The sequence below is a fragment of the Emys orbicularis genome, chromosome 1, assembly GCF_028017835.1.
Source record: "Emys orbicularis isolate rEmyOrb1 chromosome 1, rEmyOrb1.hap1, whole genome shotgun sequence".
In the NCBI taxonomy this organism is placed as follows: Eukaryota; Metazoa; Chordata; order Testudines; family Emydidae; genus Emys; species Emys orbicularis.
This window is the reverse complement of record NC_088683.1, coordinates 144,264,776-144,291,001: the sequence shown is the minus strand read 5'-3', so window position 1 is coordinate 144,291,001 and position 26,226 is coordinate 144,264,776. Positions and strand designations below refer to the sequence as shown.

Here is a 26,226-nt window from a genome sequence, read left to right as displayed (position 1 = left end):
TGTTTGGCTCAGGTCCAGTAGGACTGGTGCTTTTAACAAAGGTTGCTCCATCGTTGTTGATGGGGAAACTACGAGGCAACCCTGGTTCAGCTAGTTCACTTAGTGCTGCCCCGCAGTGCCGTGTCTCATGCTTGGCAATCTCCAGAGTTTATGCTGAGCACTCTGAAATGCACGGCAGAATGCACTGCGACAGTGAGTTGCAAGACGTTTGCTATGTAGTAGTTTAGTCAAAAATGGACACTATGCAACATGCAGACAAGTGATTCAGCCAAGCATTTCCAGCAGTTGGTATTCTTGCAATGGGTTCTTCAAGACTGAGTTCTGCTCTCGGCTATACAAGAAACATGGCAAATTACTTCAGTAGAGTTGGATGGGATTTACAGAGGGGCAGCTGGCAGCATTGTTTTGCCCCTCATATAGACGCACACCTTATCTGGCTCTGTTGAGGACCCTTCTAGAATAGTACTTTTATTTCTTGGGCACTTACTATCCAAGTTAAAATGGAGGGGACTTAGAGAAGAGTAACACAAATAATGGAGGGGCTGGAAGGATTGACTCACGAGGAAGGACAAAATAGCTAACAGGCTCAGTCAGCCTGATGTAGGTAGGGCTTACTCCATAGCTGAATTTGAGCCCAATATGTTAACAAAGCTGTGGCCACCAAGGACTTCCCACTTATCACTAGGCTGCATCCTGGACAATAAACAACCCTGCCTGGGTCCTTGTGGGGATGGACTAACCATCCCTCCATCTCTTCCATGTCACTAATGGCCTTGGTTTTCTTTCACCCCTCCCTGGTTATAGATACACCTTTGGAAAGCCAGTCCCTGGCCTTGTGAACTTCCGTGTATGCCGGAAATATAACCACCCAGGCACCTCTTGTTATGGCGAGGATGCAAAGGCAGTGTGTGAGGAGTTCTCTGGACAGGTGGGTTATTGCTACTCTGGTGGTGTGAGGTGGCATGGATAATAAAACCGTATATACGCTATGAGTACAATCCTGCACTGACAGGGAGCTGGACTGGATAGGTTAATAGGTTTTTTCCATGAAAACACTGTGGGATACCAGACTAGATGTACCAGTAATAACGGATCTGGACTCCTTGCCATTGCAGTGGCCTCAGGCACTGGTGCACCCCAGTCCCTCTTATTCTCTGCCTATGGCACATAATAGTCTAGTCTCCTAATTTTGGTTGTTGGATGAGCATGCAGGTACTGGGTGGTGTTGGCAGCAATGTTGCTGTATATTTCAGAATGTTCATTGTCAGTTTATGAGCTTTCCGAATTTGGGGTAAAAAACCCTGAACAGTGAAAATGTGGTGTTTGCCAATTTCTTTTTTCTCAGTTCAATGGGCAGGGATGGATTTTCTGAGTATGGTAAACCTTACAAACAGATGAATGAGAGACAAAGTCCCCAAGAATTTTGTTCTTCTTTGTCCATCAGGCAGACAGCCACGGCTGCATTTCTGAAGTGGTAAAGACCAAGATATTCCAGCTCAGGCGAGCTGCGTACGAGGATAAAATCCAAGTGGAAGCCAAGATTAAAGAGGAGGAGACAGGTATGAATTGTTTGGACTTGCCAGGGCTGTGTGGGGAGCCCAGGACTGGAATAGCAGGGGGCTGCAGGGCAGGACTGAGGGGCATTGGCAGAGCTGTGTGGGGGGAGCCCAGGACTGGAATGGCAGTGGGCTGCAAGGCATGATTAAGATGTGTTAGTTCATGCCCCCTCTTTGTTCTCTTCTCTTGCAGGGGTGGAGTTAACTGGGACGGGCTCCTGCAAACTCACATCCACCATTAGCAAAGTCACCTTTGAGAAAGTGGACTCCCATTACAAACCTGGGATCCCCTTCTTTGGGCAGGTAGGGAACCTCTGAAACCACAAGCAGGTAAATGACATGTGAGCATCAAATGAGTGTGCCACAGAATCTGCAGTCACAGCGTGGTGATATTTCCTCTCCTTCCATGGGAGCTGCCGGATCACTGTATTTTTAACACCCAGTGCCTTTGCTTCTTCGTCACAAGTTCTGGCACCAGCGTCTCTGCAGCGTAAGACCTGGGGTTGTGCAAAGCTGGTTATGCTCAAACTGAGCTAGAGTTTACCTATCTCTGTGAGACCCCCAGCTACTCTCCCTGACTGTCCTGAGGGCCCAGAGGAAACGCTTGTGGTGGAATTTTCCCTCTGGCCCTTCGCCTACCCTTTTCTGTTCTGAGGATGCCTCCTGCTGGGTCGAGTCAAGGTGCTGCTTCTCTAACTCTCCAACTGTTTGGGAGACTCACTGCTCTGGGATGTGTGACCTCTGAGCCCACTGTGCACTCATCTGACCCACAGGGAGTGATGAGAAAGAGACAGTGAAACGGGATTCAGAGATTGCATTTCCCACTCTGGGCACAAGGTGTTGTCCTCACCTCAGACACTTCAGTATCCTCTGGCATATTCACTGCCACCTGCTTCCGAGAGTCCCTCAGCAGATTCCCCAACCACAATGTGTTTCACAGCAAGCACCTTTCATGGTGATGGAGTAAAGGGCCAGTAAGATGGTGGGCACCAAATTCCTTGCCTAGTGTAAACATGGGGTATTGGTGTATCTCCTTTAGGTGAAGCTGGTGGATGGGACCGATGCGCCAATCACCAATGAAACAGTCCAGATTTCCGTGGAAGAGAGCGGCTATCAAGTCAACTACACAACAGATGATCAGGGGCGAGCACGGTTTGCCCTGGACACATCTAAGTTCAAGTTCGCCTCCATTGGGCTCAGAGTGAGTGGCTGGGGGAGGGTGGGGAGTTACTGATGGGGCTTCAAGGGGAGTAACCGTTAGGGGTTTATATAGCTTTTCTGCTGAAAACAGATATCCTCTCACCCAGGGAGTGTGTGTATATATCTATATCTCCTTCATAGCCATGAGGTGGCAACAGCCCTGCCATCAGTTGTGTAGCCACATGTGATAAACACAATATCTTGTACTTTTGACCATCTCACTCTGCCCATCAGTCCTCATCCCCCAGGACCGATTCCAACATTCAAAACCTCTGAGCTGCCATAAAAAAAATCAACCTGCCACACAAATGGCTTTTTTGTCCCAAATGTAGAGTTTCCTGCTGAGATTGCATTAGCTTGAGATGCAACATCAGAATAAACGAGCATCAATATGTGGCCTATCTTATTGTCCAAATATATAACAGGTGGAAAATAGACTCATTCTCCGTTATCTCACCCTCAAAGAGGGAACATTCTATGATGCTTGATTTTTTTAATATGTCTGACGAAGTGGGTATTCACCCACGAAAGCTTATGCTCCAATACTTCTGTTAGTCTATAAAGTGCCACAGGACTCTTCATTGCTTTTCACAGATCCAGACTAACACGGCTACCCCTCTGATTTTTTTAATGTAATTGTCTTGTCCCAGATTAAAAACATTGAAAATGTCTACAATGTACCAGGGACATTTTTGAAATTTTCAGGGATTATAGGGAAAAATTTCAAGAATTTCAAATCAGACAGGTTAAAATAAAGAAAGGCAAGCATGTGGGGCAAGCTCAAGGCATTAAATAACCTCCTCCTGCAAATACAAAGTAGTTCTCTCCTCTCTGCTCTCAGACCAGAATTCTCTCATCTCCAAAACTGCTATTCAGTTCAGATTTTAAATTCTGTTGGTACCAGGTAAATCATTCGAAGTTGTTTGTAAAGTTCTTAGCACACTTTTGGTGCAATACAAATAATATGTCATAAAAATAATGGGCCAGCTTTCCCATTGATGTCAATGGGAGCTCTGGCTGAGTAAGGATTTTTGGATTAGTACTACAAATAAATAAATAAATAAATAACGTGTCTTGTTTTGTACATGGCAAGGAATCCATGTCCTCTGTGGGTTTTGTCCTGTGAAATGCTGAGCACCCTGATTTCCTATTGACTCCCTGATGAACAAAGCACCTAGCACCTTCCAGAAGCAGGGCCGGCTCCAGGGTTTTTGCCACCCCAAGTGGCGGGAAGGAAAAAAAAAAAAGCCGCGATCGGCAGCAGCTCCACCACGTTGCTTTCTTGGCGGCATTTTGGCAGCAGGTCCTTCCCTCCGAGAGGGACTGAGGGACCCGCTGCCGAATTGCCGCCGAAGAGCCGGACGTGCCGCCCCTCTCCGTTGGCCGCCCCAAGCACCTGCTTGCTGCGCTGGTGCCTGGAGCCGGCCCTGTCCAGAAGCAGGCCATTATTATCTCGCTCTTTTAAACACATGCTGTGAATTTCAATTCCATTTTTAAATGTTTTATATAAATATTTTCTCTGTTACCAGGCAACTCATAAAACAGGCACCTACTGTTACGACCGTTCCTGGACCAGTCCTTCATACGAATTGGGCTATTTCAGAGCAAAGCGGTTTTACTCTTCGAGTAACAGCTTTCTCAAAATAGAGCCTGTGTCAGAGATGCTAAGCTGTGGCCACACTCAGGAAGTCCGGGTGCACTATATCCTGAAGCCAGAGGCCGTGGGGGAGCAGAAGGAAATCGTCTTTTACTATTTGGTAAACCTGGACATACTGATCTTTGTCTACGTATAGGTGACAACAAGAGATAGGCTCAAGCGCCTGCCAGACAATCAGTCCCTGGACAGTAATTCTAGGTGGGGCCCCAAATTGTGTGTGGCCTGGGGCAAGAACTTGTACCTATATTACCCATAATCCTTCACACTCTTTTCCTTGGGCTGATGCTCTTTGCTGAGCCCCAATGCTGGATACCAACATTTTATGAGGAGAAGAAGAGGAACTGGGTTCTATTGCCCCTGATTAAACACAAAGAATTTTGCTAGCAGAGATCAATAGAGCAGCTCTGCTGGCTCCAGCCACCTGAGGCCCAAAATTCCTGACATTCCTCTCACAGGTTCCCCCATTCTAACACCTCTCCTACTCATAATACCCATAACAGGAAGGCTTCTTCTTCCATGCAGGTGATGGCCAAAGGAGGCATTGTGCGAGCAGGGACCCAGGCTCTGGCTGTGGAGCATGGTGATGGTGAGCTCTCACCACCCTTCCCTTATCTTTGTCCCGGGAGGCTAGGCCATTGTGACTGAAACACAGGCTGCTTCCATATGCAGTGAGAGGATCATCATGTGCCATCCCCTGAGATGGGGGAAAAAAGAGGGGGAGAACGAATTTCTTTCCTCTATAGCCATTCTAGCTCTGCAGCTCTTGCCGAGCTCTAATCCCCCCCCAGCTCCTCATATCTCCTGACTGATATATTCTTTGTCACTGATGTCAGTCTCAGGAGACTCTCATCTTGAGTAATTCAGGCTGGGTTTGCTTTAACCCTTGTGTAGAAATCCCACCCAATCTGCATCCCTTCCTCAGCCACCAGGCTCTTACAAAATCCTCCCTTTTATTTTCTGGGGCACGTGGGGCTTCTGGGTTCCTGAGGGACAGTTAATGATGAGGGTCTAGAAACTAGATTGAGTCTCACCAAACTCAGGTCACCAGTATGTGCCAAAGCAGTAAGAGCCGATGTTCTCATCAGTAAATCAAGTTCCATTCCCTGTGTTTCCATGTGGTCGGAATCCCAGCCGTAACAAGTTTGGCATGAAGGGAAGCCTAGAGACTCTAGAGAGGTGTGTGGCCCTAGCCTGGAGCCAACTTCCTGTAACTTAGCCTTTCTCTCTTGTTTTATTTGCCAGTTAATGGGACCTTCTCACTGATGCTCCCCGTGGAGTCTGATATTGCTCCCCTGGCACAGATGCTCATATACACCATTTCACCCAATCAGGAGCCTATTGCTGATTCAGTCAAATTCCAGGTCGAAAATTGCTTTGCCAATAAGGTGGGTGTCTTGATTGAGAAACCCCAATTCACTTGAAGTCATTGATTAGAGAGCAGCAGCTGTTTGTATCTATTTATTTAGATTTACGAACATTAAAACAGTCACTTATCATCAAATGCTCTGGGTGATTTTACCATATATTAAAAATAGCCCTAAGATTAACTGATTTGTGGTATTTCAGATGAGGTGAGGAGGTGGAATAGATTTCATAGCCGAAGGATCCTCCCAGACAACACACTACCAAGAGCCCCTCCTTGTAAAACTCACAGGGCTCCAGCTCTAGCATCTCCACTGATCTCCACTGTGGCACTGTGGGATGGCAAGGGAGGTGGGTTTGTCAGGTAACCAGGTCACAATCTAGTTAGCTTACTACCATCACCTTAAACGCAGCCCAGTAACTGATAGGCAACCAGTGCAGATCATGGAGGACAGGTAACAGCCGTACAGCCTCCATTCAAGGGACAGATCTAATTCTTGCTGTATCTTCTGGCTGCTTCCCTCCATCCTACCAGCATCACTTTCATCTCCTCCATCCTGAACTCCAGCCAGCCTACCCTTATCCAAGCCACATGTTTTATCAAGCAATCAGTAAATCATTCAGTAGCACTGACTAGATCGGATGAGACAGAGGAGAGCTGGGTGTCCTCAGCCTGTTGAAAGACAATAGCCTATGTCCTCCTAATGACCCCATATACTCTTTGAAGAAGAGAGAGGACAAGATGTGCCCTGTGCAACCCCACATGAGAGGGCCCTCAGAGCGGAAGAGCAATTGCCCAAAACTACCCTTGGGGACCCGTCTGAGAGACAGGCACCAAGCCACCTAAGTGCTGCCCCTCTTCTCCTAGGGTTCACAGGCAAACGAATGCCCCTTTGAGATCAGTGGTATCAAAGGTGGTTGATAATATCCGCTTGGACACTTGTACCCAGATCAAAGGTATTTAGGTGCCTAACTTCCATTAATTTCAATAGAAGTTAGGGGTCTAAATATCTTTGAGGATCTGGGCCCTGATCTTTATTCATCATCTGGAGATCATCTACCTAAGCAGTTAGTGCAGTCACTATACCAGATCTAGGTCTGTATCCAGGTTGGCCAGTGTCAAGGGGAGCCGAGGCATCTAGATACTGTGAGAGCTGTTTCACCACAACCTTCTCAATAATCTTAACCAAAAAATGGAATAATAGGTACTGCGCCCCAGTCAATCAGATTGTCAGCATCAAGTGACAGCCACACAGTAGCTTCCTTAAGAGAAGCTGACAGCCTGGGAATGGTTGACAGTTTCCACCAGGCCCCAGTCCTTCCCCGCTAGCCTTCATCAGCCAATGAAGACATGGGTCCAAAGCACTGCCTGTGTAGCTCAGTGTATTCCCAATACCTCTAGAGCCTCATTGAGGATCACTGGCCTAAACTCAACAAGAGGAGGGCTTAGTGTTTGTCAGGTGATAGAATGAGGAGTGGGCCTTGTTGGAGTGGAGATATATACACCTATCTCATAGAACTGGAAGGGACCTTGAAAGGTCATCAAGTCCAGTCCCCTGCCTTCACTAGCAGGACCAATTTTTTGCCCCAGATCCCTAAATGGTCCCCTCAAGGATTGAGCTCACAACCCTGGGTTTAGGAGGCCAATGCTCAAACCACTGCTCTGGCAATTTCCAGCTCGTGGAGGGATTCTTGGGAGCCATTACCCATCTGCAGCATCCAGGTCCTAGGCTGTTCTTCATTTTACCAGGGCTGCTGTAAAATCAGCTCCCTGATGGCCCACAATCCCTCCTGGTATATCCAGGATGCAGCATAGGCTCTGGGCCCAGAGCACGGGTGTGTCCACTGTACAAGCAGAGCCAGCAACCACTTGGGGTAGTGTCTTGGTGTTCATGGTAGCCCTAAAATCATGAACTGAGTCATCAATGTGAACAGAGAATTTACCAAGCACCAATTGCTCCAATGCCACCTTAGAGAGTAACTGAATTTCAGTAGATAATAATGTATATCTGTTTGGGGAGCCCAGGACTGGACTAGCAAGGGGCTGCAGGGCAGGGTTGAGGGGCATTGGCAGAGCTGTGTGCGGCGGTTCCAGGACTGAGTTGTGCTGCGGGGCAGCGTGTGACGGTACCTGGAGAAGTAGCTCCTCTAATACCTTTTCTGGGGTTGCAGGTTGACTTGCATTTCTCACCGGCCGAGGGCCTCCCCGCCTCCGACACTCGCCTCCGGGTCGGGGCCTCCCCAGGCTCCCTGTGCGCCGTCCGTGCTGTGGACAAGAGCGTCCTCCTCATGAAGCCTGAAGCCGAGCTCTCTCCCAGCTCTGTAAGTGCCAGCCTGGCCCAGTGATCAACAGGTGCAAGAGCTGGTCTTCTCTTAGGGGCTGTGGTAGCAGAAAATGATGCAGCCTGGTCCAAGCAAGACCAACTCAGTGCTGAGGAGTGGCATCTACTGGAAAAAAAATCCCTTCAGTCAGTGCGGATGTCTTAATGCTGTCCTGCCCTTATCTTATCTTCTTTCACTAGGTGAGAAGCAGAGAACTGGGCACCATTTAGATTGCAGGAACTTTTTCAACTCCTTTGGGATGCTACCATGTCTGGAAACAGCCCTGGTCAATGGGGCTGCTGATTTTCTCCTGTTCAGGGCCTATTATTCATTTATTTATTTACTTATATTGGTGTAGCGCCTACAGGCCTAGACCAGTCTCAGGCACTTTACCCACATATAGTGAGTAACAGTCCCTGGCTAAGAAAGAAGGACCATTGATATGAGCATTAGAGCCTTTAGCAGGTACTTTGATATAGTTGATCATAATAGCCAGAGCAACAAACTGCCCTCAGCCAAAGAAGCAGCTTCCCTCTTTCCTTCTCCCTGCTCTGTAGTGTATTTACTGCTCTTGGTTTATTTTCTATCACTTCCACCTTCTCTCTGTATATATCCGTCTGTCTGCCTCTGCCTGTCTGTCTCCCCCAGCGGTGTTTCATGGCACTTGGTACTGATGAGGCCAAGTGACACAGTTCTGTTTGCCCAGGTGTATAACCTGCTACCAGTGAAGGAACTTCAGGGGTATCATCATGGCACAGACATGCTGCCGATGGATCCCCAGGAGGAGTGCATTGCCGCAGAGAAGATAATTGTGAATGGAATCACCTATGCTCCAGTGTCGGAGCCAGATGAAGAGGACACTTATAGCATCTTAAAGGTAAAGTCTCCTCATCCTGTCCTTGTGGCTGTGGGGAGATGAGGACATTTAAACCTGCTGTGAGTGGCATGTGGTGCGGGGCTAGCTGCTCTGGAGTGCTGATCACGGAGCTATATCTGGAGCAAGTACAATGGCGGTGCAAGCTTCCACCATGCACTGTCCCTCATCAATGTGCTTCAGCTTTGACCTGGAAAGATCAGGTATGAGCACCTCTAGGGTGAGGCAAATGCTGTCTTCATGGGCTTTTCAATCCTTGACCTCTCTTCCAAGGCTGCTAAAAAGGGGCGTGTTAGTGCTTATGGTGAAGGTGTTCTTTGAAAAGGGGGGCACCTGAGCCACTAAGAACTGGCCTAATACTCACCAGCTCATTTCACATAGCAATGAATGACCAGTATATAGGAACGCCTTGGATTCAGTGCTGATTTGAGACTAGACTGGAACTGGTGAACTAGAAACAAAATAATCCATGTGCCCTTACCATCCCCCAAGACTAACGAATGCCCTCTGAGCTGAAACTAGATTGGAACCAGACATCTAGAGATAAGACTCTGTATTCCATTCCCTGATTCACTCAGACCTCTGACCTGGGGTTGGATTGGAAATTGGAACCAGTGCCCTAGAGATAAAAGGACCCTGTATCCTATTCCCTTATCCCTTTGAGCCATCCAGTCTCCCAGACCTGAGACTGAGTGTCACCCTGTGCTCTATGGGTAAGGCTAAGATTTCGCCATGGTTATTTTTAGTAAAAGACACGGACAGGTCATGGGCAATAAGGAAAAATTCACAGAGCCCATGACCTGTCTGTGACTTTACTAAAAATAACGGGGGGGGGGGGGGAGAGGGGCGCAGGGCTAGGTAGGAGGGGGAATGGAGTCCCAGGGGCTGCAGTGGGGGGTGCAGCCATGGGGGGCACACAGCCCCCGCTCTGAAGCTGGCCGCAGCTGCTGGACAGGGGTGCGCGGCCCCTATTGCAGCTCCCACCAAGCCCTGGCTGCAGCAAGGGGGGGAGGGTTTGGCGGGGCGGATGGCCCTGGAAAGCTGCAAGGGGGGCACGTGGGCCCTGTTGCAGCCGCCCGGCAGGGGTGCATGGCCCTGGCTGCAGCCCCCAGCAGAAGCCACAAGGCTGGGGCACACAGACCCGGCTGCAGCCCTTGCCAAGCCTGGACGCCACAGGGCTGGGGCTGCAGGGTCCTGGTTGCAGCCAGCCCCAGCTGCAGGGCAGGGTCACACAGTCCTGCCTCCACCTCCTGAAGTGTAGAAATCACGGAGGGCCGGTAAAGTCATGGAATCCGTGACTGCTGTGACCTCCATGACTAAATCATAGCCTTATCTATGGGTAATAGGCTCCATATCCCATCAAGGAAAAGTGTCAAGGTTTCCTCCTTGCTCATTAAACCCCTAATACTGGTGTATGCAGTGGTGTTGTAGTCATGTCGGTCCCAGACCAGGTGAGTGAGGTAATATCTTTTATTGGGCCAATTGGTGTAAACTCAAAAGCTTGTCTCTCTCACCAACAGGAGTTGGTCCAATAAAAGATATTACCTCACCCAACTTGTCTCCCTAATACTGGTGTCAGTTCTGGAATTTCAACCTCAACCGAAATAAATAACAAAATGTGTGTTGGGTTTTTCCCTACAGGAAATGGGTTTAAAGGTCTTCACAAACTCCAAGGTGAGAAAGCCACATTATTGCCTCCAGTTCCCTCAAGTTGCTTGGGGTTACAGAAGTTCTGAAGGATTTCACAGTGAAGCCGGGATATCAGCACAAGCACTCAGGAGAACTGGTAAAGGCCAAAGGCCTCACAAGCATTCTGTTCTGAGCTGAGGGCGCATCTGTGTTTTGGGGTGAACGCTGTTGCTCATAGCTGGCCGCATGCTAGCTCTAGTGTTGGGACTGGGGTTGTGGATTGAGCATTTGCCAGTTTTTCCCACATCATGAGGTGACCACTCCATCCTGAAGTTTGAAGTTGGGGCACACTTCTCCTGACAGAGTGAGGGGCCTGCTTTGATAGCCTCACCCTTGGAGGTTAATGGAACCAAATTGTTTCTGGGGGTTCTGAGGGAGAATATTATGCTGCTGGCAGACAAATCTGTGGGTAGCTCGCTAAGACTTTACAATGATCTTCCATCCTCAGGCATCAGTAGAGAGTTTCCCAAGCACAGCTTTCTACAGAGTCATCATTGTCACGCTGTCTGGAGTGGCTCACAACCATGACTGTCTACCTCAGGGCAGATTGTCAGAAAACAGGGCAACACCCCAAACTGGTGGTGTATTCTATAGTTAGATTTCACCAAGCCAGGGACAAATGTTAACTCCTGGATCACTATATCAATCTTACCATGGAGTCACAGACAATCCCCTTAGATTCTCCAGTCTATCTTGCCACCCAGACAAACTGAACTTTGCGATAAAAAGTTACTTATACAAAAATCACCTCACATTTTAGAAGGCTTTCAGTCCCAAGAGACTAGTCACTTACCCCTAGATCTTACACCAAAGATAATGCTGGTAGCCAATTCTATAGTAAACTAACTGAAGGTTTATTAGCTAAGAAAAGGAAATTAGAGTTATTGAGAGGTTAAAGCAGGTAAAATATATGCATAGATGAGTCACAGTCTGTAATTCCAAATGGTGGCAGTGATGTAATAAACTGCCAGTTTCCCAAGTCTTTTCAGGGTACCCAGATTGTCTCTCCGCTTCGCATCTGGGGATCTCCGCTTCGCATCTGGTACACTTCCCTTTAAGAGTCCAAACAGTTCAGAGATGCAGGATCTTTCCTTGAATCCATACTTATAGCTTCTTCTCACCAAAAACAAGCTGACAGGGTTACTGCCCACGTGGGTTTTTCCTTTGATGACAGAGTGAGGAATGCATTTAGAGTGTTTGACCTCTGATCATCACACATAATGACCACTTGCTTTGAAATCTGCACTTTTCTGTTAAAGTTCTTCATTTGCATTGCACAAGGCTTCTTTCTTGTTTGATGGGTTATTTAGTTACAGGTTTACACAATGTAAATGTTTGCTACTACATTATAACAGGATACAGATAAGTGAAAACAAAGCAAGTAACATCCCACTCGTTTTCATGAAGTTGAAACACCACATACACTTTGATACATTTAACAATCACTTTGATCTATACTCACCCACAAGTGAATTGGCCGGGGGCTCTGGCATGAGCTGGCACCTGGTCAGTCAGGGTCACAACCATGGTTTATGGATGATTAGGGACAATTGAAGTGGGAGGAAGAAATCTTGATGATGGAATTAGTCAGCTTCAGCCTGGGTCTTCTGCCACTGGCACGTTATGGCACCAATACACCCCAGGATTTTAGACCCTGATAGTGAACCCAGGTCTTTAGGTGGTATCCTTAGCTGCTGCCCCTGACCAACAGCTTTAGTGCTAATGGCCTACAAACCCACAGCAGCCATGCCCCGGTCCTCCAATTGGATGGACAGCAGCACTCTCAGTGAGTACCTGGGCTATTTAAAGGCCCCACCAGGAAGAGGAAGCTGTCTGAGCAACAGATCATTGCCTGCTGATTGCTGCCTGGACAGCCTCGCCTGACCCTGCCTTGCTGCCTCGCCTGGTCTGGCCTCCCTGATGCACTGACCTGACCCCTTGGATTGGAGCTTCCAGCTACTGACCCCTGAGAAAACTCTGACCACTGCCCCAGGCTGCCTCTGATACTGATCAACCTCCCAGCTGCTCCATCATCTGCCCACATTTGACCACTGCTCTGGACTGCCTCCGCCACCAGACATTAGAGAGGTTGAAGCTGACCAATTCCAATACAAAGATTTTCTTAACTCTTATGCCATAGCTGTACAGGGGGCAAAAAAAAAAAAAAAAAGGATTGTTTGCCACTATCATGGAGTCAGTGGGTTTTTTTGGAGTGGTGGGTAGTCTGGAAACACCTGGGCTCTTGTTGCTTGGTGACGGATTTGAACATTTCCCACCAGCAGGAGAGATTCTTAATTGGTGTATATCTGATTTTCAGAGGTGCATTTTCAATGTATGGCAAAGAGCCTAGAGCACTGGATTGGTGGGGTTTTGTGTGTATTAGAAATCCAAATAAATAAATAGTGGTGAGGTGCCAATAGATCTGGCTAGTTAAACATATTGTAGGCAGAAACTCTGATGCCTCTGCTATTCCAGTCCTGGGCTCCCCACACAGCTCTGCCAATGCCCCTCAGTACTGCCTTGCAGCCCCCCTGCTAGTCCAGACCTGGGCTCCCCACACAGCTCTGCCAATGCCCCTGAGTCCTGCCCTGCAACCTCTTGCTAGTCCAGACCTGGGCTCCCCACACAGCTCTGCCAATGCCCCTCAGTACTGCCTTGCAGCCCCCCTGCTAGTCCAGACCTGGGCTCCCCACACAGCTCTGCCAATGCCCCTCAGTACTGCCTTGCAGCCCCCCTGCTAGTCCAGACCTGGGCTCCCCACACAGCTCTGCCAATGCCCCTCAGTACTGCCTTGCAGCCCCCCTGCTAGTCCAGACCTGGGCTCCCCACACAGCTCTGCCAATGCCCCTCAGTACTGCCTTGCAGCCCCCCTGCTAGTCCAGACCTGGGCTCCCCACACAGCTCTGCCAATGCCCCTCAGTACTGCCTTGCAGCCCCCCTGCTAGTCCAGACCTGGGCTCCCCACACAGCTCTGCCAATGCCCCTCAGTACTGCCTTGCAGCCCCCCTGCTAGTCCAGTCCTGGGCTCCCCACACAGCTCTGCCGATGCCCCTCAGTACTGCCTTGCAGCCCCCCTGCTAGTCCAGTCCTGGGCTCCCCACACAGCTCTGCCGATGCCCCTCAGTACTGCCTTGCAGCCCCCCTGCTAGTCCAGTCCTGGGCTCCCCACACAGCTCTGCCGATGCCCCTGAGTCCTGCCCTGCAACCTCTTGGTAGTCCAGTCCTGTTCAAATGGTAATAGTAGCTTCTATGATAAGCAATATCTATATAACCTTTAGGGCTAATCCAGGCCAAGCACTGGGGACTTTTGCTTGTGTGATCCTTGCCCCTCAGACTCCAAGTAGCATAAAAAATACAGTTCCTCCTTATTAGGGCTTTTTATCTCTTTGCCCCTTCTCTGAGTTGCAAATTCAGTCATTGGGAGTAATTCAGTGGCCCGTCTCCTCTTCTTGGTGGAGGGGGAACAATCAACTGATGTTCCACAATGGTTTGTCTGGTGTTGATGGGCCTTCTTTTGTGTCAGACTGGTATTTCACACTCGTTGATGCTTCTTTTCTGTCTGGTGATTCACAGTTACAGAGCAAACACTAAATATTACCTTAGAACATGGGATACAGATATTATAAGTGAGATTAATGGCTGCAGCTGCTTACAAGGATTCCGTAAAGTCTAAACACTGAACACATTTTTATAACTCTAATGCCTAGTTTAACAATACTAATACACAGGTGAGCAAAAAATGGCTGTTATTTTCCACACACGAAAAAAAATAAGGAAAAATGGGGAAATCATTTTTTTAAACATATTTTTTGTGGATTTTTAAAATTTTTATCCAAAATAAAAAAAGAGGGTTTTTTTCAGTTTTCCAACAACCCCGCCCCCCAGAAACTGTTGATGGAAACAGTTTTTTTATGAGAATTTCCATTGAGTCAAAATAAAATCTTTGAGAAAATTGTTGTGACCAGCTCTAAGGCCGATCCTTTGAAAGGCTGGGGGCTTCGCAGTGATGGTGGAGCAGAAAACGACACGCTGGAGTCGTGATGTGACCCCTCAAACATGCTTCAGACATGGAACTTTCCATTCCCACCACAACCGATTTGGGTGTCTGATTGCACCAGTGTAGCTGGAGGGGAAAGTGTCCCAGGGTGTGTCTAAATTGCAGTGGGAGGTGTAATTTCCAGGTCTGACAGACACACACGTGCTAGCTTTGATCAAGAGCTAGTGCACTAAAAAGAGAAGTGTAGCTGTTGCAGCACGGATGGGGGGTTGGTACCCTACGTATGTACTTGGGAGGCTAGCCTGCCATGCCCTCACTGCTACACTTCTATTTTTAGCACACTAGCTTGATCTCAGGTAGTGTAGTGTACATACATCTACCCAAGCTGGAAATTACACCTCCAGCGGCAGTGTTGACCTACCCTCAAAGATGGAAGCATCAGGCTGGTATTGATGCATTATATCTATGTTAATCAGTTGTACTCACACCACCCAGGACATGCAAGGGTACTGGACTCAGGTTACCCTGTCATGGCTCAGACCCTTCCAGCAGCGGTGGAGACAGTTCGAAAGTATTTCCCAGAGACATGGATTTGGGATTTAGTACCTTTGACGTGAGTAGCTGGTTGTTGCTGTTTTAACATTCCCTTATTTTTTGTGATGATAATATGAATTCCTGATGGTTACTGAGCCTCTTTCATCATCCCAAAGTGCTTTTCAAACTCTGTGTATGCAGAAATCACTCAGCCACCTGCGGGCTGTTCCCCAATGGCAGATGTTTACAGTGCAGAACAACACTGCACAAATATCTAGAAAGGAAAGTGAAAAAGAGCCCCATTTCCAATTGAAATTGCAGGGGGAATCTAAGCATTTGGATTGTAATGACCCAGGGTGAGCCCCCCTCTTCTTCTTAAAAGGGTTGTGGGGTCTTTAATTATCACAAGTTGTCAAAATATCAGCTGTATGTGTTATCTGAAAGACAGCACCTCCTCTGGCACAACACCTCCCACCACAATGGGCTCAGTGCTAATTCAGAGGGGAGAGCACCCCCTACTGAGTCCCCACATCACTCCCTGAAGCACTGCATCAGACTTGAGCATTGAACTCAACTCAGTGTGGACTCAGAGGGGAGAGCATTATCTACTGAGTTCCCCACATCACTCTCTGGAACACTTGGGTTTTCCTTCAGTGTCTGACCAGGCTGAGATCACGATCCTCTCTCTCTTTTTGTCACCAGCTCCAATGGAAGTGCTGAATTGCCCTTGACAATCCCTGATACCATCACAGAATGGAAAGCTAATGCATTCTGCACCTCAAGTGACACTGGCTTTGGCCTGTCCCCAACCGTGTCCCTCAGAGCCTTCCAACCCTTCTTCGTGGAGCTCACCCTGCCCTACTCCGTGGTGCGTGGCGAGGCCTTCACGCTAAAGGCCACTGTCTTCAATTACCTGACCCGCTGCATCAGGGTAAGAGACACTCACACCATCCCCGTGCAACCAAACCCACAGGCCACACTTCTCTGCTTCACAAACTCCTGTGTCTGTAGCTCTTTTTAGCCCTCGGTCTCCCTGCAGCCCCTGTCGTCCCCAAACACACGTGCACCCAAGCCTCTGTGCTCCTGTAACTCCCAAGCACCCCAAAGCCCTGTAACTCCAAATCTCTACACCCCTGTAACCATCTACACTTCTAAACCCATGTGTTCCCACAACCCCCTCTGTCCCTTATAGTACCACAAACCCTGTTTTTCCCAATTCTCTGCACATCACATCTGCCGTACTGTCTGCATCTCTAGTTACTACTAATTTCCCTGGCCCCCTCCCCGATGACAGCTCTCTGGACAATTGACAGGTCAGCATCTCACTGGCTTCATCTGCCGACTTCCGAGCTACCCCTGTGGAGAAGGAAGAGGACTCTTATTGTCTCTGCGTGAATGGAAGAAAAACGGTGTCCTGGGCTGTGACCCCAATATCTCTGGGTAAGAAGCATTCTAGCTCTGATATCTTTGGGGGCCAGATAGAGTGGCACAGAAATTTCAGGGGGCAGGGACCTGGTAGCTCAAAAATCTGTTGGTAGGGGATTCAACTTCCCCAAGACCCTTCTTTGGGGTGTTTTACTCCCATCCTTGGTTGGAGAGTGATAAGCTCCTCCTCAGACAAGACAGAGAACCCTAGATGGTTTTCAGCTGTTGGACCCCTCCATTCAAAAGACACTGTCTGTACAGTGAGGACCTCCATCAACATACTCCTCTCTAACACACCAGTGAAAGATGAGAGCTGGCTGGGTCTCTTCTTTCAGCAAGAAAAGCAGGTTATAGTCCTTGGTTCTCACTTGGGCCAGGACAGTCATCCAGAATGAGGGTGATTTGTGATGAGACTGGAAGCCTGAGATACAATTATCACCCACCTGCTTCATACCTGCCCATATCACATAGTGGAGAAACCATTTAGTTGAGACACCCCATGGAAAACTTAAAGTCCTGGTTAAATGGCCATCCTGACTAAGAGAAGAGCCCATCTGAAAGAACTTAAATTGTTGTAAAATCCTTTGCTGATTTAGCGACAGGCATGAAGCCAATCCACTGATCCAAAAGAACTTTGAACTCTGAGGTATCTGAAATCCAGCTCAGAACTGGATACAGCTTTGTGGTTTGAGATCATCTCGCCACTGAATACAAATACAAGTGTGACAATGAGATTCATTACTTTTCTCCTTTATTTGATCTTTGTTTCTTCTTTCATTCTTCATTTGGCAGCTTTGTTAGTAATGAATCAGAGCTTAGCATTTCTCAAAGCCTCCCTGAAGTGTCTAGCTCCCCACTGAGCTCTTATTATAGCCCTGGTATCTGGCTGCTCAAAATCAGCAGACAGCCATTCCACCTCTGCCCTTCATCCCAGTGGAAATGTCTCCCTCTTTGCTTCACAGATATGAAGTGCACAGCAATCAGCTATAACTATGGGGATATTTTTTTCACTGAGGTCTAAACTCATGAGTAGACAGCACCAGTGGCTTTTCAAGTGGCCAAAGGCACATTCAACTATCATTCTGCACCTGCTGAGCCTGTGGTTGAAGCACTCCTTGCTGCTATAGAGGTAGCCAGTGTATGGGTTCATGAGCCAGGGGAGTAAAGTGTAGGCTGGATCTCCCAGGATCACTATTGGCATTTCAAAATCCCCATTGGTAATCCTCTGTTCTGGAAAGAGAGTCCCTGCTTGCAGCTTTTTGCATGTGTCATGCACCTTCTCTGACCATCCCGTGTTGATGCTGGTAAAACTTTCCCAGTGACCCACCATAGCTTGCATTACCATAGAAAAGTACCCCTTTCTTTTGATGTACTCTGGCAAGGTGGTCTGGTGCCAAAATAGGGATATGTGTGCCATCCGTTGTCTCACTGCAGCCCAGGAACCCCATCGCTGCAAAACCATCCACTATGTCTGGCACACTGCTGAGAGTCATAGTCTTATGTAGCAGGAAACGATTAATGGCCCTGCACTCTTGAATGACAGCAACTTCCCACGGTGGATTTCCCACTCCAAATTGATTCCCAACTGATTGGTAGCAATCTGGTGTTGCAAGCTTTCACACAGCGATCACCACTCACTTCTCCACTGTCTGTGCAGCTCTCATTTTGGTGTCAATGTGCCGGAGGGCTGGGGTGAGCTCTGCACACAGTTCCAGAAAAGTGGCCTTGCACATCCACAAGTTCTGCAGCCATTGCTTGTCATCCCATACCTGAAGAATGATGTGATCCCACCAGTCAGTGTTTGTTTCTCAGGCCCAGAACCAGCGTGCCACCATCTGCAGCTGCTCCATCACTGCCAACAACAACCTTGAATTGTTTCTTTCCATGGTGCACGACAAGCTAGCCTGCAAGGAATTGTCATATTCCCCAGTGCTCCTCTTGAAGCTCCGGAAATTCTGTGGGACCAGGCGTGTTATGCTCACAATGCTCACCACAATAGTGCAGAGCTCTGCAGGATCCATGCTTCCCACAGAGATGGCGGATGTGCAGGTTTGCAGTGTTTTTGAAAAGAGGTGCAAAACATTATGGGATGCAGATATTATTATGGGATGGAGAAAACTGCATCATGGGATGTTGAAACCATGTTCCCAATCACTCCTGCATGACTTTTTTGCCCCCATGATGCATTGCAAACCCTTCCCAAAGTACCCTGTGCTAGATGGTGGTAAGTTGCACAGTGCAATACTTACCCAGAGTGCACTGCTCGCTGCATCAATGCAGGCACTGTGAGTGTGGACGCACACTGCCGATACAAGGAGCATAGTGTGGACATTCAAAAGCGATTTAATTACTGCCGTGGCTGCACGTTGACCTACTTTAGGTCTACTTAATTTTGTAGTGTAGACATGCCCTTAATAAACTCCTGACTACCCTCCACTTAACACCTTGGTTCTAGCCAATTGCGTCCCCAAGGAGCAGAATTTTTTCAAATACTATCCTGATTCAGCAGTTGTCATTGCCATTCACTGTCATTAGGCTAAAACCGTTTCCTGGGAAACATCTCAGGTGAGCACATCTGGAATAAGTGGTGCTGACCCTGTTAAGTAATTTGTGGATCTGATGGAGAATTTAATTATTTCTTCCCCTCATGGCCCTGATGGGCTAAACGGGAGCATTAACTGTTTGCTTGACTCAGCCAGGGCTCTATGGATAGAATCAGAGATTCATAGATTCTAAGGCCTGAAGGAGCTATAATGACCCTTTAGTCCTGTGTAACAGAGGCCATCATCCTCAGCCAGAAATCAGAGCCATTACTCCCTGCACTCCTATCCGTCTTGCCCAATTCCTGCCAGGGCTGGGAAGGCTGCTGCAGAGTGATCCTCATGTCTTGTCTGCACTGTTTTTTGTTTTGTTTTTTTTGCACTATTGTAGTACACTAGTGATGTAGCTGCTGATGTCACTGATGTAGCAGCACCAGAATAAACTCTTAGTGTAGACACACTAACTGGTGTAATCTGTGACTTGCACTAGTGCCACATGCCCTGGTTTGAAATGAAAGTGTCAGAGTAGCCACCTACAAGAGTTGGTGGCTGTACTCTGAGGCCACCAAATAATTTGTGGTGAGAATCCCTGTCTTAGACCATGCCTGCACTGGGGTTTTTCACACAGATGTAGCTGCACCAGAGCAAACCCTTAGAACAGTCCTGCTTCACTGGGGCGAGTCACTTTTCACACCAGTGAAGCAAGGCTGTTCCCAGGGTTTGCTCTGGTGCAGCTGCATCTGTGTGAAAAACCCAGTGCAGGCATGGTCTAAGGTACTACTACCATGTCTACACTACAAACTTATGTCGACTCAAGTTACATCGGCATACAGCTGCCACAGTTAGCACATTACTTGTATGCATGCATACTTGGCTCCTTATGTCAGAGATACGCGTACTTACCAGGAGTGCTTGTATCGATGCAGAGTGTGGTGCACCATGGATAGGTATTCCACTGCCACTCATCAAAATGAGAGGTGCACTAACAGTGGAGAAGCAAGTGACGATCACACTGTAGAAATGTGCTATGCCAAATTGCTATCAGTCAGTTGAAAATCACTTTGGAGTCAAGAAATTCACCGCAGGGGCTGTTGTCATGCAAGTATGAAAAGCCATTGATCGCCCCCTGCTATGCAGAACTGTGATTCTCAGCAGTGTGCAGGACATAGTGGATGGATTTGCAGCAATGGGGTTCCCAGACTGCGGTGGGGTGATAGATGGCACACATATCCCTCTTTCGGCACCAGACCACCTTGCCTCAGAGTACATCAACAAAAGAGGCTACTTTTCTGTGGTTATTCAAGTGTTAGTGGATCACTGACATCAGTGTTGACTAGTCAGGGAAGATGCATGACATTCACGTCTTTAAGAACACAGAACTGTTCAGAAAGCTGCAAGCAGGGACCTTCTTTCCTAACTGGCGGATTACCAGTGGCAATGTTGAAATGCCAGTTGTGATCCTGGGCGACCCAACCTAACCCTTGCTCCCCTGTCTCATGAAGCCATGCACCGGCCACCTCAACAGCACCAAGGAATATTTCAACTAGAGGCTCAGCAGGTGCAGAATGACAGTGGAATGTCCTTTTGGTCATTGGAAGGGGCACTGGCATTGCTCACTTGCATAATATCTGTTCCTAGATATCCATGTTTCTATGCCTGGTTCAGAGCTGTGCCTGCACAACCTCTTCTCCCCACAAGCCCAGAAGCTCCAATATCTCCTATCTGTTCCAGGCAGGAGCAGGTCTGGAGTGCGTAGCTGGCATGTCAGCTGAGCAGTTGCACTCGACAAGGGAGAGTTGCTAGGTGTGCCCACCAAGCCGGGTACCCAAGAAAAGGAATTTCAAAAATTTGCAGGGCTTCAAAGGGTGGGGGGGAGGGGGTAAGGGGGGCGAGAGAGGCTTCTGGTTTCTGTGACCCCTGGCCAGCAGAGTTCACAATGGTGACCAGAGCAGTCAGCGTGGGGCATTGTGGGACAGCAGCTGGAGGACACTAACAGTCAACATAAGCAGTGGAGTATTTACACTATCACTGCATTGACCTAAGGACATCAAACTTGGCTCTATGCCGCTCGGGGTGGCGATTTTATTAAGTCGGTGCAACAGGGCACTTACGTCTGTAGGAACCAAACTGAAATATAGACACATGCACAACTAGATTGACATGAGCTGCCTTGCGTCAATCTAACTTTGTAGTGTAGACCAGGCCTACATGAGATGTGACATGAGCTCTTTCTCTACAGAGAGGTTTCCATGTAATCAATGGTGCTGAAGAGTGGAGCACCATGGAAATGACATTGACACCCCTGTAGCTGCAGTGCCTGGCAGAACACTTATCTCTCTTTGTTTCAGGTAATGTGAATTTCTCTGTGAGTGCAGAGGCCCTGAAGACGGAGCTGCCCTGCGGGAACGAGGTAGCAGTGCTCCCTGAGACAGGGCAGAAGGATACAGTGATCAAACAGCTGTTAGTGGAGGTATGTGGGCTGCTTAGTCCCTGCGGTATAGAGAAGTGGTAAGTTTTCACACAGTGTGACGTAGGCAATAAGCCGCGCTATAATGCTCGGTGTAGGATAGGAAAACAGTAATAACGTATATAGAGTGTGACACTATAACTGTCCATGCCTCCTTTGTTACAGGGAAGCTGTGACAACTTGCTACATAGCCTAACAGAAGCACACGTGTGGGAGATTCAAAGCACCTGGGGGAATTAGGTGTGCTTTGGAAAATCCCACCCACTATAGGATATAATACTGTATATTCCCTTACAGAAAAAAGATTGCATAGTGTGCCAAATAAGCATAACATGGTAACATTGCATAACCTCTCTCTTTCCTAGGGCAGCAATGGTTGCTGACATTGTTACCCAGTGAAATGAAATAGCACAGGGTAATGCTGCATACCCTCACCTTTGCAGGAAAGCAATAGCTCATTATACAGCATCTATAATCAGTAACAAATGATACATAAAGCTGCATAGCCTCTCCGTGTGTCATAAAAAAGCAACGATAACTAATGACATTTCACGATACCAACAGTAACACCAGTTATAATAATGTGTAATATTGTCCCTTCCTATTATCCGTATACCCTATTGCTGTCCTTTAATGGAAAGAGAAAATCTGCAGCATTACAGTATGTAGAATTGCTGATATTCCACCATGTAGTAAGTTGTCTTTAACTTATCGCATCACCTGATGTTAGCAATGACACATAGTGCATGTCCTCTCTGTTATAGGGGCATTAAGGTACCATCTTGCACAGTGTGCTTCAGGTAACTAGTAACCCATGCAATAGAGCTGCACTGTTCTTCCCTTAGGTGTGAAGAGACAATAACTTATTAGTAGCTGGTTTTTATTTTATTCTAACCAATTATTATTTTATGAATCTACAAGCATCAGTCCATGAAAATTTGCAAATCTCCCTCTTCCTCTGATTCACCCACTTGGCCCTTTACATTTCTCTCTGTCTTCATTCATTGTCTCTCCAATTTTGTCGAACTCTCTCTTCTCCCCACCTCTCCTGCTGCCTCTCTGTCCCTTTCTGAAGATTCCCCGCCCTGTCCTCACACAGACTTTGTTCCTGATGCCAGATGCTCAGTCTGTCTGCAGCTTCTCACCTTTCTCATTTTCCTTCCCCTCCCAAGCCCGAAGGGATTGAGACGGAAGCAACCTTCAACTCTCTGCTCTGTGCAAATGGTAAGGACCTCTCTGCTCCTTCTTCATCTATGTCCTTTGCCAGCGGATGAAGAGTGACAGCCCCTAGGAGGGAGTGGGATTATTTGGGAGACTCTTGAGGGTGCAGTGAGAATTTGGGGTGTCAGGATAGCGACTAAGCAATGGTGGGGATGTTTCTGTGTGGAGAGTCGAGGCACATTTCCTAATCATGAGGACATTGCTTGGAACATTGAGATCTAGGGCTTGACAAAGCCCCGGAGAATAGACTGCATGAGCAATCCTGGCCCAAGTCCCTGAAGGATGGGTTTAAAGGGGCTTAATGGGACTTTTCCATCTCTAATCTCTTATTCTATGGAGTGAAATTACAAACTGGATTCTACCATCTGCCAATTGCCAGCAAACAGGAAGGGCCAAAGAACTGGAGACTGCAGTTTCCCATCGGGCCAGGTGGTGCACCTCACTCCATAGAAAGAGCGGAGTGTTTCCCATGGGTCACAGGACCCCAAGCCAGAGGGGACAGTTGGGTGTCTCACTGTCCAGCTAGGAGGAATGGAGCTGCTGAAAGCAGGGGTTCCCCATGCAGGGGGCGGGTGGAAGGCAGCATTCCAGGTTCTGCTCTGGGACCCATTCACTGCTGAGCATGGGGACATTTTATTGCATCCTATCTGTCTGATTTTTTCCCTCAGGAAATTCAGAAGCAGGGAAGATTTCCCTGAAGCTTCCACTGAACGTGGTGCAGGGCTCAGCCAGAGCCTATGTGACAGTGCTGGGTGAGTGCAGCAACTCAGAAAGGACCTGCCCTGGCAGCTGCGGCCACTGCTCCTTGTCTGCCTGCTGTGCCAGCCTTTCCACCTGGTCAGCTACTCACTCCCTTCATCAGTGTCCCCATCATCTCTCCATTCATCTCTTCTTGTCTCTTTTCCTGTTCCTGTGCTCCTTTCCCTGACCTTCCTTTATCAGTCTCCCTGTGTGTTGGCCTTTCTGTCTAAGTATCCCTATTCCTATCCCAGACATCTTCCTACCCTTCCTTCTCCCCATTCTCTCTCTCTGTGTTTCCTCTTTCAGGGTATGGCTCTGTCCTGTTTTTCCCTCTGTCCTTCTCTCTCACCTGTTACTGCCTGTGCTCTGTGGTGCACTCTGCCTCCGCAGGCCACCTCTGTGCGACACTGACTCCCTGTGTCTCCATCCCCAGGCGATATCATGGGCACAGCCATGCAGAACCTGCAGCAGCTCCTCCAGATGCCCTTCGGCTGTGGGGAGCAGAACATGGTCCTGTTTGCCCCCAACATCTACGTCCTGGACTATCTGAATAAGACGGGGCAGCTGAGCGAGGAGACCAAATCCAAGGCCATCGGATACTTAGTCAGTGGTAAGGAGGGACGGGGCTTTTCTTTCTTCACTTGCTCCCTTCCAAGGTTGTGCTGGGAGCTTTCTGTTTCTGCCTGACCTGCAGACAGAGCTTCCCTCAGCTGAGGACAGAGGGACTGGGTTGTGTATCTGGGGAGTGGGATCCCAATTCGACACACTCTTGTCAGTTGTCTGAGCACTACGGATACGCGCACTCATTGCCCCACGAGAGCTACTGGCTGCTGTGTCCATCCTATGAGTCACCGCTATAGTGTGGAAATGCTGCACACAGTAGCCAGGTGAAATGGCTTCTCAGCCTGGGTGCTCTAGCTAACCAGACTGTGTGGTACTCCCCCTACTGGAATACGATGGTGCTGCCCATGTGTTGTATGTCAGTTCCCTCTGCTGACTAGCTCGTGGGATGGAGACGTGTATGTTTGTGTACCAGTGCTGGCTAGTACACATCAGGCCTAGGAGCCCCTTTACTAGCTGAGCTGGTGAGCTGCTCTCTGACCCCCTACTGTTTTTTTTCTGATGTATAAATCCTGCTTTAACTTTCCATTTCAGGTTATCAGAGGCAGCTGAATTACAAGCACCTGGATGGCTCTTACAGCACATTTGGGGAGCATTACAGGCAGCCGGGGAATACCTGGTGAGATTTCTTGCCAGTCACGCCTCCCCTAAACCTTCTCTGTTATATAGTTATAAAGGAAGTGTTAAATTTTAGTCAACTGGTGATGCTGTTAAAGGCCTGAGGGCTCGCTGGAGCTTTCACAGTCCCTTGGCATATCACACCAAAGGGAATAGGCTTCATCAGCCTGCTGTGTATAAAAAGCACCTGTTCCCACTGGCCCTGAGGAGAGAGAGAACTGAAGAGGCAAAGGGGATGGGATGGTTTCAGATCATTTTTGAAAAAAGATGAAGAGATCCAGGGGAGGCTGTTCCAGACAGGGAGCTGCAGAGGGGAGACTCTCATACCCGTAGTGGTGGAACTGGGTTAGAGGTAGAGAGCAACCTGGTGCTAGATAGGACCATAGCAATTGCTATGCCATCGATCGCCCATTATCAAGATCATTAATAGGTATATTAAACAACACCAGTCCTAGTACTGAACCTTGCAGCACCCCACGGTTAGCCTTGTGCTATGATGGAATTGATCATTTAATTCTAGTCTTTGTTTTCTGTCCCTGAACCAATTTCTGATCCACGACAACACTTTGACCCTCATCCCATGATTATTCAATTCATTTAGACTTTCCAAAAGGCTTTCGAGAAGGTCTGTCATAAGAGACTACTGAAGAAATTATGTCAATCAATTCTCTTTCATTCAGCAATTTATTCACATGTTCAGGGAATTCTAAGAGATTAGTAAGACACAATTTTCCTTTGCAGAAGCCATGCTGTTTAGACCCCATCAGATCATGATCTTCTGAATCTTTTATTATGCTATTTTTAATTGTCATTTTGACTAGTTTACTAAGTACAGGCAAACTGGTGTATAACTCCTTGGAACTCCCATGGAGCCCTGTTTAAATATAGATTCAACATTTGCAACCCTGCGACCCTCTGCTATAAGAGTTGTATTTAGCATGAAGAGGGCTCCTAAGTTTGAGAGACTGGTTGTGTCCAGGGAGGATTTTATAAACAGGAAGAGAGAGCTTGAACTGGATCCTGAAATCAGTGTGAAGGAGACTGTGGAGGTGGGTGAAGGTGGAGGCAATGTATTCATGCTCTCTGCCCCATGGCCACCAGCTCTCTGGCCCCTGCTGCTTCCCCTCAGGTTGGCGATGCCCCAGGACCCCGTCCCCTCCAGCGAGCACAGGGCATGGGAGGGAGCTCTCACCGCTGTCCGCACTCTGTCGCAGGCTGACGGCCTTTGTCCTCAAGTCCTTCGCGCAGGCCCGCTCTCACATCTTCATCGAGGAGAAGCACATCCAGGACGCCCTGGCCTGGCTCGCTGGCAAGCAGAAGGACAATGGCTGCTTCCGCAGCTCCGGGACGCTCCTGAACAATGCCATAAAGGTGACGTATCTGCCCAGCTGGCTTCCCATGG

General features: G+C 48.2%; 1 protein-coding gene across 1 annotated transcript in view; it reads left to right on the top strand.

Moving 5' to 3' along the window:
* Positions 1-26,226, top strand: part of LOC135885998 (alpha-2-macroglobulin-like) — a 46,051-nt gene that overhangs the window by 10,620 nt on the left and 9,205 nt on the right. Inside the window, exons 8-26 of the mRNA XM_065413925.1 lie at positions 805-932; positions 1,449-1,559; positions 1,750-1,859; positions 2,596-2,757; positions 4,286-4,513; positions 4,936-4,999; positions 5,656-5,798; positions 7,948-8,097; positions 8,804-8,974; positions 10,613-10,757; positions 15,153-15,270; positions 15,894-16,122; positions 16,505-16,631; positions 21,505-21,626; positions 22,796-22,847; positions 23,513-23,596; positions 24,019-24,195; positions 24,741-24,825; positions 26,039-26,195. Of these exons, the coding sequence (XP_065269997.1) occupies positions 805-932; positions 1,449-1,559; positions 1,750-1,859; positions 2,596-2,757; positions 4,286-4,513; positions 4,936-4,999; positions 5,656-5,798; positions 7,948-8,097; positions 8,804-8,974; positions 10,613-10,757; positions 15,153-15,270; positions 15,894-16,122; positions 16,505-16,631; positions 21,505-21,626; positions 22,796-22,847; positions 23,513-23,596; positions 24,019-24,195; positions 24,741-24,825; positions 26,039-26,195 (2,563 nt within the window). The remainder of the gene's footprint in view (positions 1-804; positions 933-1,448; positions 1,560-1,749; positions 1,860-2,595; positions 2,758-4,285; positions 4,514-4,935; positions 5,000-5,655; positions 5,799-7,947; positions 8,098-8,803; positions 8,975-10,612; positions 10,758-15,152; positions 15,271-15,893; positions 16,123-16,504; positions 16,632-21,504; positions 21,627-22,795; positions 22,848-23,512; positions 23,597-24,018; positions 24,196-24,740; positions 24,826-26,038; positions 26,196-26,226) is intronic.